The sequence below is a fragment of the Coregonus lavaretus genome (assembly GCF_964263955.1).
Source record: "Coregonus lavaretus genome assembly, chromosome: 40".
Lineage (NCBI taxonomy): Eukaryota > Metazoa > Chordata > Actinopteri > Salmoniformes > Salmonidae > Coregonus > Coregonus lavaretus.
In genome coordinates this window covers 9717557-9734237 of record NC_140027.1, presented here as the reverse complement: position 1 = coordinate 9734237, position 16681 = coordinate 9717557, and the positions used below count along the sequence as shown (strand labels likewise).

Below are 16681 nucleotides of genomic sequence, written 5' to 3'. Positions count from 1 at the left end.
AATAAAAGCAGAATAATTCACTCTCTTGCTCATTACCACCAGATTGGTTTACACTACACAAGATCAATAGGCCCACTACACGAGGCTTCATCTCAATGTATAATTATGAACCAAATACTAAGTACTTTTCTGTGTGCTCTATGGACTTATTTGAAAGTAGCATCGTATGATGGCACTTGCAGTTGATTGTGGAGTAAACACACGATGCACAACAGACATGCATATTCAACATTGGGTGTGGCTTCGATCTCAGGGCCTCTCCCACTTATGAATTTTAAACAGAGATATTGCCCCCGCCCCCTCCTCCCCTGAACTTGCTGTAAAGTCTGGGACAGTCATTCGCTACAGACGGCGCTTTCTTAGCTCGTGGGTATTGTTGTATCAGAGTCGATCAGAAATATATAAAGAAAAATAACAATAGTCGAAAGGACAAAAGAGTGAGACAAGGGGGCAGGCCATTTTGCATTGGAAGTCTATGCTCTTTTGAAAAGGTGTTGTTCTCCACTCGTGCATGTTCAAATCGGAGGAGTATATAGAGCCGTAGGTCGGCCGGACTTTTAGTTTCGCAGCAAACGGCACTATCAAACAGAAGGCATGATTTTGAGACTGAGTTCAATCTGTGCTGCTTTTTCTATACATGTTTTATTGCAATGCTTGTGGATTAAGGTAAGTGCATATTCAAACCGATTTCTCACATTTTGTCCATACAGTAATGCTCTAATTTTACAGTTTTCGACTTGCACATTTTCAAGAACTGGTTGTGGATTTAGGAGGATGCGCTGGAAAACTTGAGCATGTTTTCATGTCACCATCAATTTGATATTGCAAAATTCCAAAATAACTTGCAATTCACGCCTAGAAAAACCAGTAACGCGTGCCTCTGTAAAATAACAGTATGGGGATTTCTTTGCAATAGTTTGTTGCAAGTTAGTGACTACAAAGCACACATTTATCTAATGTCGATATTAGCTTGCTGACTTTAACATTTAGCTACCTACTTTAGCTTGATAAGATTTGTTGCAGTTAGCTACTTCTATTTAGCAGTTAGCTACTTCTACAGTTGGAAACGTTCAAGCTTGCATACATGTTGATTGACAGTTTGAAATGAAGGTATCAAAAGGCAAGACTCATTCAAATAACAAAGTAATATCGCAATTTTTTCCAAAACAGGTGGCTGTGGCATCAGGACACTTCGAATTGCAAATTGTATCGATGCAGAACGTGAACGGCGAACTGCAGACTGGCGTGTGCTGCGATGGATCTCGGAATGCCGCAGATCGCAAATGCACGAGGGACGAGTGTGATACCTATTTTAAAGTGTGTCTAAAGGAGTACCAGTTGAAGGTCTCTTCAGCGGGCCCATGCAGTTTCGGGACGGCTTCTACACCCGTGGTCGGAGGGAATACTTTTTCTTTGCGGAGCATGAGGAGTGACAAGTCGAGGATTGTATTACCTTTCAGCTTTGCTTGGCCGGTGAGTTGATTGCGTAGTTATGTTTATGTAACATGTTCTCCCTCTCGGGCGCGCGAGTTTGCTGAGAAGTTGAAGCACAAATATTTTGCCTCAGCAAAGTCCAATTTAGATTAATGGACATGAATAGACTACAAAAACGACGGACAAATAAGTCACTTTTGGATATGTCAATGTCAGCATGTCATGTGAGGCTGGCAGGCTACACAATGCAAGTGCATGTGCCACAAGACACAGTAAAACATTTTTGGGGGGGTTACCTTATGTTTACAAATACAGTATATTATGGTTCAATCAGATTTACATATAATATTTCAAGGTGTGGTGGTCCATAAACTTGCGCTGTCTGAATACTCATTACTAGTGTTCATGCGCCAGTTCTTGGCAATAAGTCGAAATTCTAAACCAAAATGGACAATTCCAAATAGGTTTAATCATTTATGAAGAACTGTGGCGTCGCATCATTCTACCAGTGACGCGCTGCCTAAACGGGATTCATTCTCCACTGTCTTTTCCTAAAGAGTGCGGCCAGTAGCCGAGCGTCAAACAATGGCTTCTGCAAGAATAGGCAATAAAACAGCTGGGTTATCTAGCCACGGCGTTTACACACAATGCGCTCTCAGGAAGCACAGAATTCATTCAATGAACTCTACGCATTCCTCTGGTTGACCGTTCTCGTGTGTGTGTTCGCGCACGTTTTTTTGTTACCATGCCACAATTTTCATGACTTGAGCCATCCATTTTGACCATGTTTTGAGCTCATTTTTTTCTGTGGCTGTGTGAGATTATACTGTAGTTTTGAGAATTGAGAGGAAAAAGCTTGAATGAGGTAGGCTAGTTGTACACAGCAATTGTTTTCAAGGATTAGGCTATAGTTGACCTAAGAACATGACAACCAAAGTGGACTGACGATATTTCAATGCAGATAAGTTGCCCTGGCAGCATCAAAATATGTTTTGGACACAATGATGTGGCCCCCAATTAGATTTCTAGACACGCTCCAATATCACTATGAAAAGACCTAGCTAAGAAACCATTGACATATCGCATACTTTCTTTTCCATCCAATTTCTACCTAGCAATTTGGAAACATGGTTAATTACTCAAGATTGTTCGCCCAGAAATACAACAAAGACAAGCTCAGGGGGAAAACTTAATGAAAGATTGAATGGTGGAATTATTATTTTTTTTTTCACACTTTAATTTGTTGTCATACAATACCCCCTGTTTGGTATGAATTGTACATTTTTTGCCTCATCAGCATTCAGTGAAGAGGTGCCAGTTCATCAATGGGATGAAGTGACTGGATGTTTGAGGGAGTTGCTAGGTAACGAGGCCTCCCACTGGGAGAAATGGAACTGGGAGCAAGAGAGAGGGAGGAGTGCACCTGCAAGGGGAGCATGGTCAATGGAGCCAGCTTCCCCCCCCCCCCCCCCCCCTCCAGACCCTTTGGTTACAGTGTTCTCCATGGCTAGACCTAATGGGTGAATAATGATGTGTGTTGTGGAAGGGAAATGTTGGATTTGTATTGCTTTTCCCATAGAATTAGGATCTGTGGATTATAATTTTTTAAATTCTAGGTGGATTGCAAAGAGGATATTCCTAGAAATAGGAGTCTTTTGGAACTATGCCAACATTTTGTTCTGTTTAGTTGGTGGCACAGGGCACACGTGTGGACACTTTTGAGATTCCTGAGTATGGAATATTCGGAATATTCCCAAATATTCCATAAACTGGACAGTCAGCCAGCATTTAGGACACGATGCCACTACTGTTTAGGGGCAGTCGACATTGCCTAAGTCACAAAGGTCTGGGCGTGTACCCTCGCCCCTGACCTTAACACAGGCAGTATAAAGGTCTCTTGTTCCCCCTCCGCTCTTTGTCAACCTGGGCCTGGGCGGTTGCGCTTGACTGGACCCAAGACATTCCATCTTTTTAACCCTGCCACCCTATAGTAACTGGCGTGTTAAATGAAGCAGTCACCGTCCCTTTACTTTTTGAAGAAGCAGGTATTCATTAGTGCACACCGTAGCAAAGCATTTTACAACGGAAAACGTTTTGCAACAAACATTTCTTATTGGATGACTTCAGGTAAGTCCCTCCCCATTTTGGCCCGTTTGCTTCCGTTGGTTCCTAGTGAAGAATACACCCCAGGCTTGGCTAGACATTTTGGGCTAGGCTAGAGGGGCCCTGGGTCTGTTTTATATATCCACAACCCCAACCCCAAATTGGCACGGGTGAACCAAAACAACCTCACTCTGTGCGTCACTCTGTTTATTGGGCCCTCGAATGGCAGCCTCTTGTCGTGGCCAAAAGTATCGCCAACAACATCTCACTCGCGGTTGTTGAACTTTTCATTACCCCTATTTTATGTGACACAGGCCACTGTTCTCCTCTCTCTTTCTTTTTCAGAGTTTGGAGAGAGGAGCTCTCTACTCTCTCTCTCGGCCCCTGGCTCAACAGCCCTAGCCAGACAGAAGCAGTGGCAGCTTATATTAACAGGGTGGGGGGGGGGGCTGAACAATAGCCTCGACCCGGCCGGGCTGGCGGCGAGGATTATGGGAGATAATGGGAGGCCAGGATGGGAATAATGTGGCTGGGGGGGAAGCAACAGGATGCAGCAGTAGACTCAGCAGTGCAGCGGTTCGTTCGGGGCTCCCAGACTAAACCGTTGTGCTGAAGTTGCCATTATTTTGAAGTTCGGCCCCTATGGCCCGTCGGTCGCCTTACTCACATAATGCCGGTAGGCCTATTATTCTGCCAGCCAGCAGCCCCCAGAGCCAAAGCCTAGAGAAGGATGGAGGCCAGTAGGGATAGTTGACTCAGATGGGACATAGACCCCCCCCACCCCCCATGGTCAAACAGCGGGCTAGAGTTCAGCTAGAGTGACAACGTTGATGCTTGGATTTTCCTCTGTTCATTTAGTTTTTTCGCTCTCACTTCTCAGCTAGGATTATTCTCTTAGTCTCGCTCATCTCTCGTTCTGTCTTTTCTCTCTCCAATCCATCTGTCTCCATCCCTCTCTCCTCTCCCTATCCCCCTTACTGTCGTAAAATCCTCATCTACCTTGCATCAGGCCTAGTATGTGTGTTCAGGAGAGGCAGGGGGAATGTCTAATAAAGAGGGAGAGATGGCGAGGGGGATGAACAGAGAGAGGTCCGACAGTACAGAACTGATAAGCACACAGTGACTTATGAGGTGAGGGTAATCAGAACAGCCTGCTTGTATCGTCTCGGGATTTCATCTGTGCGCATTCTGCACAACACGTCCAGATAGAAGTTTCTTTTTAGTGTTTATGTCTAACTGGACATTTTGACCCAACACGTATACTGGACATTTTAGGTTCCAGAAGCATTGAAAGCTTGTAAATGTCAAAACACTATGGGCCGGTTTCCCAGACAGCGATTAAGACTAGTCCTGGACAAAAAAAATAATAATGTCGATATAGAATTTCCATTGAATGTTTTTTAGTCCAGGACTAGGCTTAATCTGTGTCTGTGAAACCGGCCCCATATCAGTTGACCTTTGATAAAGGGCTTCCGGTTGCGAATAAACCATGATGAAAAAACCCCATTGTGGTTTCATTCAATGTGGGCAACGATGACTTCATCCTTTCTTCCCCCAAAAAGAATAGCATTATATGGCCTCCCGAGTGGCACAGTGGTCTAAGGCACTGCATCGCAGCCGGCCGCGACCGGGAGACCCATGGGGCGGCGCACAATTGGCCCAGCGTCGTCCAGGTTAGGGGAGGGTTGCCGGCAGGGATGTTCTTGTCCCATCGCGCACTAGCGACTCCTGTGTCGCCAGGTGTACAGTGTTTCCTCCGACACATTGGTGCGGCTGTCTTCCGGGTTAAGCAGGCATTGTGTTAAGAAGCAGTGCGGCTCGGTTGGGTTGTGTTTCGGAGGACGCACGGCTCTCGACCTTCACCTCTCCCGTGTCCGTACGGGAGTTGCAGCAATGGGACAAGACTAACTACCAATTGGATACCACGAAATTGGGGAGAAAAAGGGGTAAAAAAGAAATTGCATTATATCAGTTCCCCTTTTATAGGTAGAGACCAATCAGGCCACCATAGCGTGAGCCCTGCTCCTACCGCTCTGCAAAACACAGGCACTTACTCACCCTGCCAACTCCCTTCCTGGACGTGCCCAGGCTTGTCTGCTCGTTTCACTTGCTTTTGAACTATTTTCCCACACTTATCTCAGCCTAGCGAAAGCGCCCGGCCGTGCCTCTGTCCTCAACCAAAACTGGGTACGGAACATGTCGTTAGGCCCCATTCCAAAACTACTCAATGATATTGCAGCAAGGATGGAGTGACGTAGGGGAGAAAGTGGGACAATGTTTGGAGTGGCACCCCGTGGCATTTTTTTGTCATTTTATATATATATATATAATATGGCACCACTAGTCTGGGGAAAGAAGGGATGGTGTGCTTTGCTTTCTTACCTGGCTGCTGTTTACCATTTTGGTAACATTACTTTGGCACAGGTGGCATGTACTAACCGGCTGGGTTTGGGAGTGGGAAATGTTTTAAAAGTATTTTTCTTTGATATTTGTGAGGAAAGGACAGTTTTGAGTGGAGTTGTTTTTTTATTTAAATTGTGAAGCTAGCCAAGTGAAATTCCCAAGCTTTGGATAGTAAAGGAAACTTGTTGACTTGGCTACCACTGTTTAGCTCGTCTCTCCATTTCAATGGCTATGATCACAAATCATGATACGCAAAATGGCTGCACACACAGTTGGAGCTGCTGTGTGGTTTTCCCCATATCCTGGGAGTAACAACCAGTAATTAGACCGACATCCATATAAGATAACGATCAGTGATTCAACGGAACAATGTAGCTAGCTTCAGCTGCTGCTAGGCTGTGCAGGGCTATGTGTGCCAGCGAACCAGCGGTGTGTTTGTTTAAATGGGACAAAGTGGCAAGGCCGTAAGTCCCGCACAAGAGGCCAGGCATGCCTCCAAGGAAGAGGGAGGGAAAGAACGAGCGAGTGCTGTCTGCCCCGACCACCCCAACCCCCTCCATCACCCCCTGTTTCTACTACCACTCACCTTCCTCCCCGTCATATTTCTGGCGCTTCATTGACAAGTGCTACAAGGAGTGCTCATGTGAATGTTGGCAAGTGAGTGTGGAGAGAGGCCCATGCCCTCTGACTGGAGCCAAGTATGGACACACACACTTGCATTCAGTCACGCACATACACTTATTTGCGCACACACACTCAATTGCACGCACACACAAACCGATATATGACGCACCCAGATGAAAACTCATGATACTGTTCACAACAGTCTCAAATTAATGAAGGCACGCATACACACACTCTGGCACACACCCTCCTCCCTCAGCCCAGCCCTCCACGGCTCTCCGCTGTCCGTTATCCGATACCGGTGAGAGCGATGGGGGCCTTAAGAGAGACAAAGAGTTTCAAAGAGGTGCCGAAATAATGGACCCCCCCCCGTTCCCCGTCCCCACGACGCACACACAAGCATACACACACACACACACACACAGCAGAGATCTCCAAAGATGCAAACCCACTACCTCAAACCCATTCTATTCTACCTATTCCAGTGCGCTCAAGTCGCTCCACACATAACTACTCACAGTGCAGTGGAAGGGAAAAAGTAAAGGAGCCCAGGATGTTTTTAAACAATGCCAGCGGTTTGCTTTCTTTATCGCCACCCTTGATCTCACTCTATCCGGGGAGGGGGGGGGGGGGAGCAGTGGGTTAGTTTTGGGGTGGGTTGCTGTAAGGGAGAGTGGCTTAGCCCGCCCGGATCAGAGGGCTGCTGGTGCCTCGGGGGGGGGGGGGATAGCCGCGCTCTCTCTAATCTGCAACATATGGAGAACAGGCCAATGGACAGACACCATACCATACCCACTTGCTCGCGGCTCTCTGGTGTGTGTCCTCACGAATGGGAAGGAGTTTGGCTGTATTTACACTATTCCCTGTGAATGTGTGCCTAATAAAGAAATGTTTTGTTTTATTGATAAAGGTACACGCTGCATTAATGTTATACCAGATCTAAGGAAAATTATTACCTCAAATGGGACTTTCTCTCCCCCAATTCTTTGGATTTCTGCTAAAATGTTATGTCCATTCAAACAGTCGGCTAAATAAGAAGTAGCCTATAGCCAACTCTGTTAGCAGGAACTATGCAGAAAGGAATCTAAAAGTGAACTTGTGTCAGCCAGGGGTGAAAGGGTTAACGCAGCTGTGACTTGTTTTACCTGACCCTTCTCTCTCTTATCAATCTTATCTCTCTCTCTAGAGGTCCTATACATTGATCGTGGAGGCCTTGGACTTCAACAACGACTCTTTTACGGGCAGTGAGTATTATCCCCCAGCATTATGTTACATTGCTCTCTCTCTCTGCTCCATTCGGTTTCACATTACAAAAGCAACACGACCCCGTGACCTGGAAGGACAAAAATAAGGAACCTGTAAGGCAGTCACTTACTTGTGTGTAAAGGGGCAGAGGTGTGTGTGTGTTGGGGGGTGGGGGACAGATTTCTTGGTAAGGGACAATTAGGGGGGAGGGGGATTGGGGGCAGGGAAATTAGACTTGTGCTTATAAAAATGTTTTTAAAGGCTTCATGACTGATGGCAGGTGCAGGCCAGGGTCACGCCACCATTCTGTGTGTGTGGTACACACTCACACATTGGCCTTTATGATACTCACATTCACCCCCCCATTTGAAAAGCCATTGGTTGGCATTACTGACCAAAATTGGGCAGAAAACTATGAAGCATAAAGAACCTTGAGTCATTCCCTCTGGCTCTTGTAATCCCCAACTATCGATATGGCTCTCAACTGTAATGTTACGCAATAGTCTCATTCAGAAAACAGTGACAGTAGTATAGACGGGTAAGGGAGAGAGTGAGAAGGAGATGGAGCGAGATCACACTACAGATTTGAGCGTTGTTTGTTTTCAGCCCGACCGTTAGGCGGTCAGTGGGAGTTATGGCTGTGTGTTGCATTTGGCGTCCCTTAGGGAACCATTATAGTTCCCGTGTTAAATCGGCCCCAGGGTACGCTGACCCCTGTCCAGGTGTGCTTTGGCCCAGAAGGAGAGGAGGGCATTAGTTCCACCACAGCAAAGTCTACATCGAGCATGAAACTAAGCATCGCATTCGGGCCTATAAAGGCCAAATGCGAAAAGGTTAGTGTGAGGTTGAAGACTTTCTTTTTCGAAAGCCCTCCTGCCGACAAGCACACACAACAAGCCAGCTAGATCAATGAAAACGTCTGCCAAGGAAGAGGGCCAAACGAGGACAGGCCAAATATTGACCGTCTCACTTAGCGTCAACAAGCTAAGTGCCCTGGGCACGTGGCCAGTTACCCTCCAATAAGCAGACTCATTAAAAGCCTATCACAGTTGTGATGCTAATGCTAGCCAAATACACTGCTACGGCTAACCTTAGCCTAGAGTTAGCGTCTCTAAAATGTGCTTACATAAGCTTAAATTACAAGTTACCGAGGTCACTCATGTCAGTGCCGACTCGACTCGTTGCCCCGAGCTGTATTCACCACGGAACTGAGAGGTTTAAATGTTTGGTCAAGTCTCCAGGATGGTCCAGTACAGTTTCTTGAGGTTGGCTATATTTTAAAAATATGCTACGTTAGCGCTATTTCTCGCACCGTCAACCGTCCAGGGCATTCCTGTTTGATATGGCGGGTCACAGTTTGCTTCAAGGTCGTTTTTTTTTTTTTTTTTCAGTTCGAGGACCCTGGGTTAATTTTGTCCATTATTTAGCCAAACCACAACCCCCTCGCCGTCAAACTATTCTGGGCCTCAGGTAGTGAGAGGGCGTCACCTCACCCCGACCACACTTTGCACTCCACTGGCGAAATACCACATTCAGCTCAGGATTCTAGAACGGCCTGGAATATTACTACTACGGCCCGCCACTACAACTAGCACTGCCGTAACAAAGCAGCTTTCCCTCCAAGAAAAGAGGAGTAAACAAACTCTAAACTGACGTTTTTGTTCGTTTTCACGCCCCCTCGTCAAAGCTCGCAGAGGCTGAACGGAATTTAAGTGGGAAGAATGTTTTGGACAGTTTTTTTTTAACATTTGCGTTGGGGTTGTGTTTGCATTACTGCCTTTCTGTATTTCTTGAGGACCAGAGGACTTCTTCATGGAAAATGGGATTAGGAGGCAGCGACTGCCCTAACACAGTGTGACATGGCAGCGCTGGCATGGTAGGGATGCCATCCTCTGTCCCTCGAGCGCTGACCCCGGGCGAGGTCGAGTTTGTTTGGGTGCAAAGGTAGCAGAGGGTGGCGAGGTGGGCAGGGACAGAAGGGGGCATCACCTCTTATGTCTGTTGGCAGCAGTAGACTTGGATGGCAATTCATATTTGGGCATTTACCCACTGATATTTGGAGATCCTGTACTAGTAAAGACCGAGAAGCGGCATTGAAATGTCCCAAAGCAAGACGCTTGGTCTTGCTGAATGGGCATTCTCATCCTCATTTGTTGACTTCTGTGTATTTATTGTGTCTGTCTGTATGACTGCATTTATGGCTTTGCCTTCCCCCACCCCCTTATGCCCATGTGTTTCCTACCAGTCCCTCTGACTCCTCTCTCTCCGCAATCCATTTCCCTCCATCAGGCGTGGGAGGCGAGGTGATTGAGAAGGCCGTTCAGTCGGGCATGATCAACCCCAGCCGCCAGTGGCAGAGCCTGAAGCACAACGGGCCGGTGGGCCAGTTCGAGTACCAGATCCGGGTCAGCTGCGACGAGCACTACTACGGTTTTGGCTGCAACAAGTTCTGCCGTCCGCGCGACGACTTTTTTGGCCACTACAACTGCGACCACAACGGCAACAAGACCTGCCTCGAAGGGTGGTCCGGACCAGAATGCAGCACTGGTAAGAGGGAGCGGTTTAACAAAAGTAGTTATTTGTAATTTTACAGCAACGTGAAGACAAAAGCTTAAGACGTTATTTTTACCATGAGGTTAGACAGTTGAACAAAGATCAAAAGGCAATAAGTGACATTCATCAAGAATCAATTGCAATATATAATTTCGATGATCAAAATGTTCTGTAAATAACAGTGTGCCTTTTTTAAGGGCAACTTGTGCTTTAGTGCCATTTGTTAGCATGCCGTCATTAAGGCAGGGCAGGGAAGTCCAAAACTAGCGAAAGTGACAATGGCCAGCAATTGACAGCAACTGTGTTGAGGTGAATCCAACCAGAGAGAGAATGAACTCTAGGCTAAATATAATTTAGGGGTGGGGTCAAGCTGGCTTCTTCACCCATTGACACCAGGGCAGATTGTCTTAACGCAGCAGATTTTGGCCACGGCCGGCCTGGCAGGCTTGTACAAATAGTTAGCGTTGCTGTTTGGAATTTGGGCTGTTTGCAACGCACCAGCGCACCCCTTAGGCCCTAGTATCCTAGCGGGGAGCGATGGCAGGGCTCCGGGATAAGTCTTGGATTTTGTAGGATTACTGCCCCGGTTGGAGCTTAGGACCTTCCCACGAATTTGTAGATGAGATAGTGGCGGTGGGAGGGGGAGCTGTCTGACATCACCATGCTGACTCTTCGTGTTTTCTCTCTCTCTCGTCACTCTCTCTTACTTTCTTTTCCTGTGAATTTCTTGCTGACTCTCACTGTCACCCCTGTTGACTTTATTTCTCTCTCTCTCGCTTTCTCCTTTAATTTCTCTTTCTATCTCGCTCAGCTATTTGCAGGCAAGGCTGCAGCACTGAACATGGTTCCTGTAAATTGCCCGGAGATTGCAAGTAAGCACCCCTTTTTCCCAACACAAACATTTTCAGTTAACCTAAGTTAGTAAAAAGCTCACTGAAAAGAGCCAGACTCAGAATCTCGCTGCAACTTGTCACTCAGCAACACCCTTGTTCCACATGGAGATAACACCATTGACAGGGGGAAATCCCAACACCAACACAGAAGAAAACAGGCTGAAGCAGGAAGTGACTGTTTTAAAAAGTTTTCCATTGCAAATAAACACAAACCAATGAATCCCCCTCCCATCATCCAGAGCTGTGAAGGGCCCAGACCTTTGCGTGTTTTGGGAAGAGAGTGTATGTGGGGTGGTTGGAGATTATCGCGACCCCTCTCAACCCTCTTTGCACACGTCTGCCAGGGGCCCCCAGAGTGGTGAGAGCTTAATGGCGGCGGCGGAATCTGGTCTCGAAGACCGCTGTCAAGTTCAAAGGATATTTTTTTTCTTTCACCTGTCTGTTTCCCCGCCCCCACCCTCTTTCACCTCCCTTCAGCGGCACGCTTTGATGTCGCGTTAGCCTTTTAGCCTCGCAGCCAAGAAACAATGGAAAGCGGCGCTAGGAGACGTTAGCATGTTGTGGAGATTCTGGAGAAGCTTCTATGGCTTTATCTGAACTCAAACACACATCTGATTCCTAAGGGAGGCTGGAGTGAAATGGGGACTTTTGATGGTTTCACATTTTGATGGATTTTGCAGCTCTTATTCAAGCCTTTCAGAAGCAAATGATGTGTTAGGTAGGAGGTATATATATTGGGTAGCTGGAATAATTATCCATTGCCTCAAGCAAGGGTGGGCTGGGCATGGATACCAGGGATGAATTATAAGGTGTGTGTGTGGGGGGTGTATTCGACTCGCTCTGTTATCCTAATGACTCAGTGGAAAGTTTACCCTCGCTAGTTCCCTGTCCAGACAAGCACCTTTACTTACTCAAGGAGCAGCCTTAGCCCTACCCAACTCGTTCGTGTGTGTGTGTGTTAAAAGAGAGATTGCGATACATTGTGTGTGTTTTTAAGCGGGATAGTGTTGAGCACTGAGTATGTGTTTTTGTTAAGATCGGTCGTCCCGTGCATTGAGTACTTATCGAGTGTGTGCATGTGTCCTGCAGGTGTCTGTATGGCTGGCAGGGCGAGTACTGTGATAAGTGCATTCCTCACCCGGGATGTGTGCACGGAACCTGCGTGGAACCGTGGCAGTGCCTCTGTGACACAAACTTTGGTGGCCAGCTCTGCGACAAAGGTAAGCATACGCATGCAAACACACACCAGAGAGGTATACTACAAAGCATGATCATTGAGTTGGCCAGCTCTTTGATAAACAACCAGAAATAGGCCTACTGATTTTCTGGTTCATTAAGAAAGTTCAACTTAGATATGTTTTTGGTTGTTGAGTCAATTACACCATGCCCATATCAAGCTTATCTTAAAGAAATATATATTTCAGAATATTTGGGCAAGTTAGCTGGCTAACTCATTGATCCTGCTTTGTAGTATACCACTATGCTCTGTAGATATACAGCTGATAACTGGTGCCATCCACAAACACACTCACCCATTTGCTGTGAAACACCAACACACACACACTCATACTTTTCCCTCCCTGTCTTCCAGATCTGAACATATGTGGTACGCTCCAGCCCTGTCTGAACATGGGGACCTGCAGCAACACTGGACCTGACAAGTACCACTGTGCCTGTCCTGACGGCTACTCTGGTGTCACCTGCGAGAAAGGTGAGTCGCCTGACACACACACAGACACACATACGTGTACTTGCGCGCGCAGACACACACACACACACACACACACGTATATAGGTAAGTCGCTTGTAGTGTCTAGAGTCTGGTTCCACTCAATGTTTTTCCTTATGAGAGTGACATTGGAGTAGAAAACAAGATAGGATAAGATTAACTTTATTGTCCCAGAGGGAAATTAGTCTTGAACACCACTCTCAATTTTTTTCATTTTCTGGTATAGACTGAGAGAAAAAGGTATTTGTTTTCCCAAGACCGGTCGGTGAGATCTAAGTCATGTGGTGCGACAGGTCGAGGGGTCATAGTTCAGGGGTTAGGGGGGGTCAGCCCCGTGCTTAACCCCATCCAGGGAGGTTCCGTTCGTCGGGCGGTCTCCTGCGTCACTCCGGCCAGGAGGTGACGACCTCGTTAAGGTATCGTCAAGGGAAACGGGAACGGGAGGAGACCCAGTAACGGAGCTAACCTTTCTATGAGGGTGGATTGTATTCCACCTTCATCAACAAATCTAACAGTTACTTCACATCTTCTAGTTTTTTAAATGTGTCATTTGTTTGAATTAAGGTTGGTTTCTATAAAGTTAGAGTTTTGATCATAGGGATGAGTTGTATATGTAATTTGTTTTGAGTTGAGTACGTTTCAATGAAGTTGGGTCGAAGTCGATCATTAGGATGAGTAGATGGCCCTTGTTTTGTATGGGGGTCAATGGAGACATGACTCAGCTAATTGAGGGGGAAGCTCCCTGTAGGCGTTGGCAGTCAAACACGCCCGCTCTGTGTTAGTCTGGGACAGTTGCCACCTCTGTTTGTAGCGAGGGTTTGAAAACTATCGCCGGTCATCTTGAGAGCGAGGGAGGGAGTGGAGGATGGAGGGAGAGAAGAGGGGGATTCCAGCTTCCAGCCAAGCCTGAATTCTCCTTTTCTTTTTCTCTCCCAGCCAGACCCAACAACATTAAACCCCCCTCCTATGCTCCTTCTCTCCCTCCCTCTATCCCTCTCTTCCTCCCCTGCCCCTAGCCCGCTGACACCAATCAACAGTCATCTCCCTCTCGCCTCCCCCTTGGGGCGAGTCCCAAATGGCATCCTATTTAGTGCACTACATTTGACCAGGGTCAATAGGGCTCTGGTCATTTGGGACGCAGCCTCGGTCTGCCGGCCAAAGAATGCAGAGCATTAATTGATTTGAGCGGAGGAATCCGTCGTGACTTGTGAGTTTGCTATTCTCTTCCCTCCTGTCTTCTCTCGTCCTCCCGCGGAGGGATGGACAATGATTTGCGCTCGGGTGGAAGTCACGGCGCGTCGCTCTGCGGGTCAACATGCCATGACAGACGATTTCCTGCTAGCTGGCTAGAGTTAACGCTTAAAGGCTAGGGCCCTGGGGGGCTAGTGAGAGTGAAATGGGAGAGGGGATGTTTTTTTTGTGTTTGTTTTTTCTAACGACGTAGGCCTAGTGGGGGAACGGACCCTCAGTCTTTCTCTCCCTCTTTCTCTGTGTCTCTCACTTTCTTTCTGTGTATTTTATTCTTTGTCTGGTTGTCTTTTTCCTCAGTGAGAAATGTCATTCTTTCTCTTGTTCTGTTTATTTCTCTTGCACTCAGCACTCTCCTTTATCTCTCCCTCCTTCTCTCGCACCTCGTCTTGCGGTGTGGTCCAGAGCTGGTTAGTGAGAGGTCAAAGGGGCTTTCCACTCCACTGGCTGTAGCCTAGCTGGGCCAGAGAGAGCCGCTGGGAACCGACAGCAGCGAGGGGAAAACCCACCCCACCCTCCTGCAGTGTGAGAACTAACGGAGTTTAGGAGTTTAACTCTCTCTCTCTCTCTCTTCTACCCGCTCTATCTACCTCTCTATCTGTTCTCCACCTCCCCTTCTTTCTTTCTCTCCCATCCCTTTCCCTTTTACTCTCTCTCTCTCTCGCTCGCTGTCTGTCTCTCTCTCTCTCTCGGTCCATAGCAGAACATGCCTGTCTGTCGGAGCCCTGTTTTAACGGAGGGAGCTGTGTGGAGACCAGTCAGGGCTTTGAGTGCCAGTGTGCCCCCGGCTGGAGTGGCCCCTCCTGCAGCATCAGTAAGTAATTCATTATAGTATGTAATACCTGAGGTTTAGGTAATTTTAAATGCAATATTATACTCAGTGGGTTTACCCTTGTACATTCACCGGCCTCTAGCACTAGAAAAGCCTGGCCTCGTTTCTCCTTGGCTCGCGCAACGGCTCGCGTGGAATCTTTGCTGCTGCCTTGGCCCTCGTATGTCTCTCGCGTCGCCCGGGCGCCAGACTCATGATGAAGTCTCGCCTGCTCATGGTGTTCATGCACTGCTTGAACAACACGCGTGCGTTGATAGCAGCCAAGTCGAGCATGTTGTAGAACACAGTGGCAGGTTCCTCCTTTCGCTGTGTACAGCCGTGCCATCTGATCCAAACAATCCACAACAACCTATGGAATAACAGGAAGGAGAGAACATTAGGATCATTTTCTCATAGGAAAAACAACACGTGTGATACAGAAGAGCATAATGCATTGTATAAGTGGATCTATATATGGCGACGCGTACAGTGGTAGAAAAAATACCCAATTGTCCTACTTGAGTAAAAGTAAAGATACCTTAATTGAAAATGACTCAAGTGAATTTCACCCAGGAAAATACTACTCGAGTGAAAGTCTAAAAGTATCTGGTTTTAAATATACTTAAGAATCAAAAGTAAAAGTAAATGCTATAGATCATTTCAAATTCCTTATATTAAGCAATCCAGATGGTATGATATTCTTTTTTGGGGGTGGGGATAGCCAGGGGCACAATCCAACACTGACATCATTCACAAACTAAGGATTTGTGTTTAGTGAGACCGCCAGATCAGAGGCAGTTCTCTTGATAAGTGCGTGAATTAGACCATTTTCCTGTCCTGCTAAGCATTCAAAATGTATGGAAGTAAAAAGTACATATTTTCTTTAGGAATGTAGTGGTGTAAAAAATATCAAAAGTACAGATACCCCCAAAATACTTAAGTAGTACTTCAAAGTATTTTTACTTACTTACTTTACACCACTGAATGCGTATTATGTAGCCTAATTTTGAAATACCTTTGTTCGGTCTTTGTGTCCCTGTTGATGGCAACTGTTGGATGCATGGCGCTCATGACACAAACGTTCTTTCTTGCCTTGCATTGGTAAAGTGTGAGTGTTGACTTGACACTCTTCAGCACTGTTGGAGAGTACTGCTGCTGTGCAGGTGCCTTGTTTTGCGCAGAGGGAGGGAGCTCCCGTCTCGCTTTGTTCATGGTGCCGACCAGGCTTGTTTTCTTTGCAACCAACTTGTTCGCCAATGACCGTGACATGAAGAAGTTGTCCGTGTTGACATTTCTCCGCTACCTTTTTGAGATTATAATTTGAAAAGATGAATACAATAGAATGGCCCGCCCTGTTCTTCATTCACAACTGGTCATTACATAAATATGCATTGTTCGCTTCCCCTCGCTCATCAACCCATTTACCCCCATCATAATTTACTTTTTTTCGTCTCTTATGTGTGAAATTAATTTAGTTATAGTTTAGGTTCAGTTTCGAGGCAATTATCAGGGGGATTATCAACTGTGCACAACACGTTCAACTGTCGAGAGATGGAGGGGAGCAGGCCCTACTATCGGGAGATGGAGGGGAGCAGGCCCTACTATCGGGAGATGGAGGGGAGCAGGCCCTACTATCGG

At 46.8% G+C, this 16681-nt stretch overlaps 1 protein-coding gene across 2 annotated transcripts in view; it reads left to right on the top strand.

Annotated features, from left to right (window-relative positions):
• The first annotated feature begins 344 nt into the window (after nt 1–344).
• LOC311113799 (protein jagged-1b-like) overlaps nt 345–16681 on the top strand; it is a 32629-nt gene continuing 16292 nt past the window's right edge. The window contains exons 1-8 of one of the 2 annotated variants that reach the window (XM_084157113.1): nt 345–666; nt 1171–1473; nt 7751–7808; nt 10099–10356; nt 11174–11234; nt 12345–12475; nt 12847–12966; nt 14933–15046. In XM_084157113.1, the coding sequence (XP_084013239.1) occupies nt 595–666; nt 1171–1473; nt 7751–7808; nt 10099–10356; nt 11174–11234; nt 12345–12475; nt 12847–12966; nt 14933–15046 (1117 nt within the window). In that variant the 5' untranslated portion in view covers nt 345–594. The remainder of the gene's footprint in view (nt 667–1170; nt 1474–7750; nt 7809–10098; nt 10357–11173; nt 11235–12344; nt 12476–12846; nt 12967–14932; nt 15047–16681) is intronic. The other variant, XM_084157112.1, reaches the window with a different exon arrangement.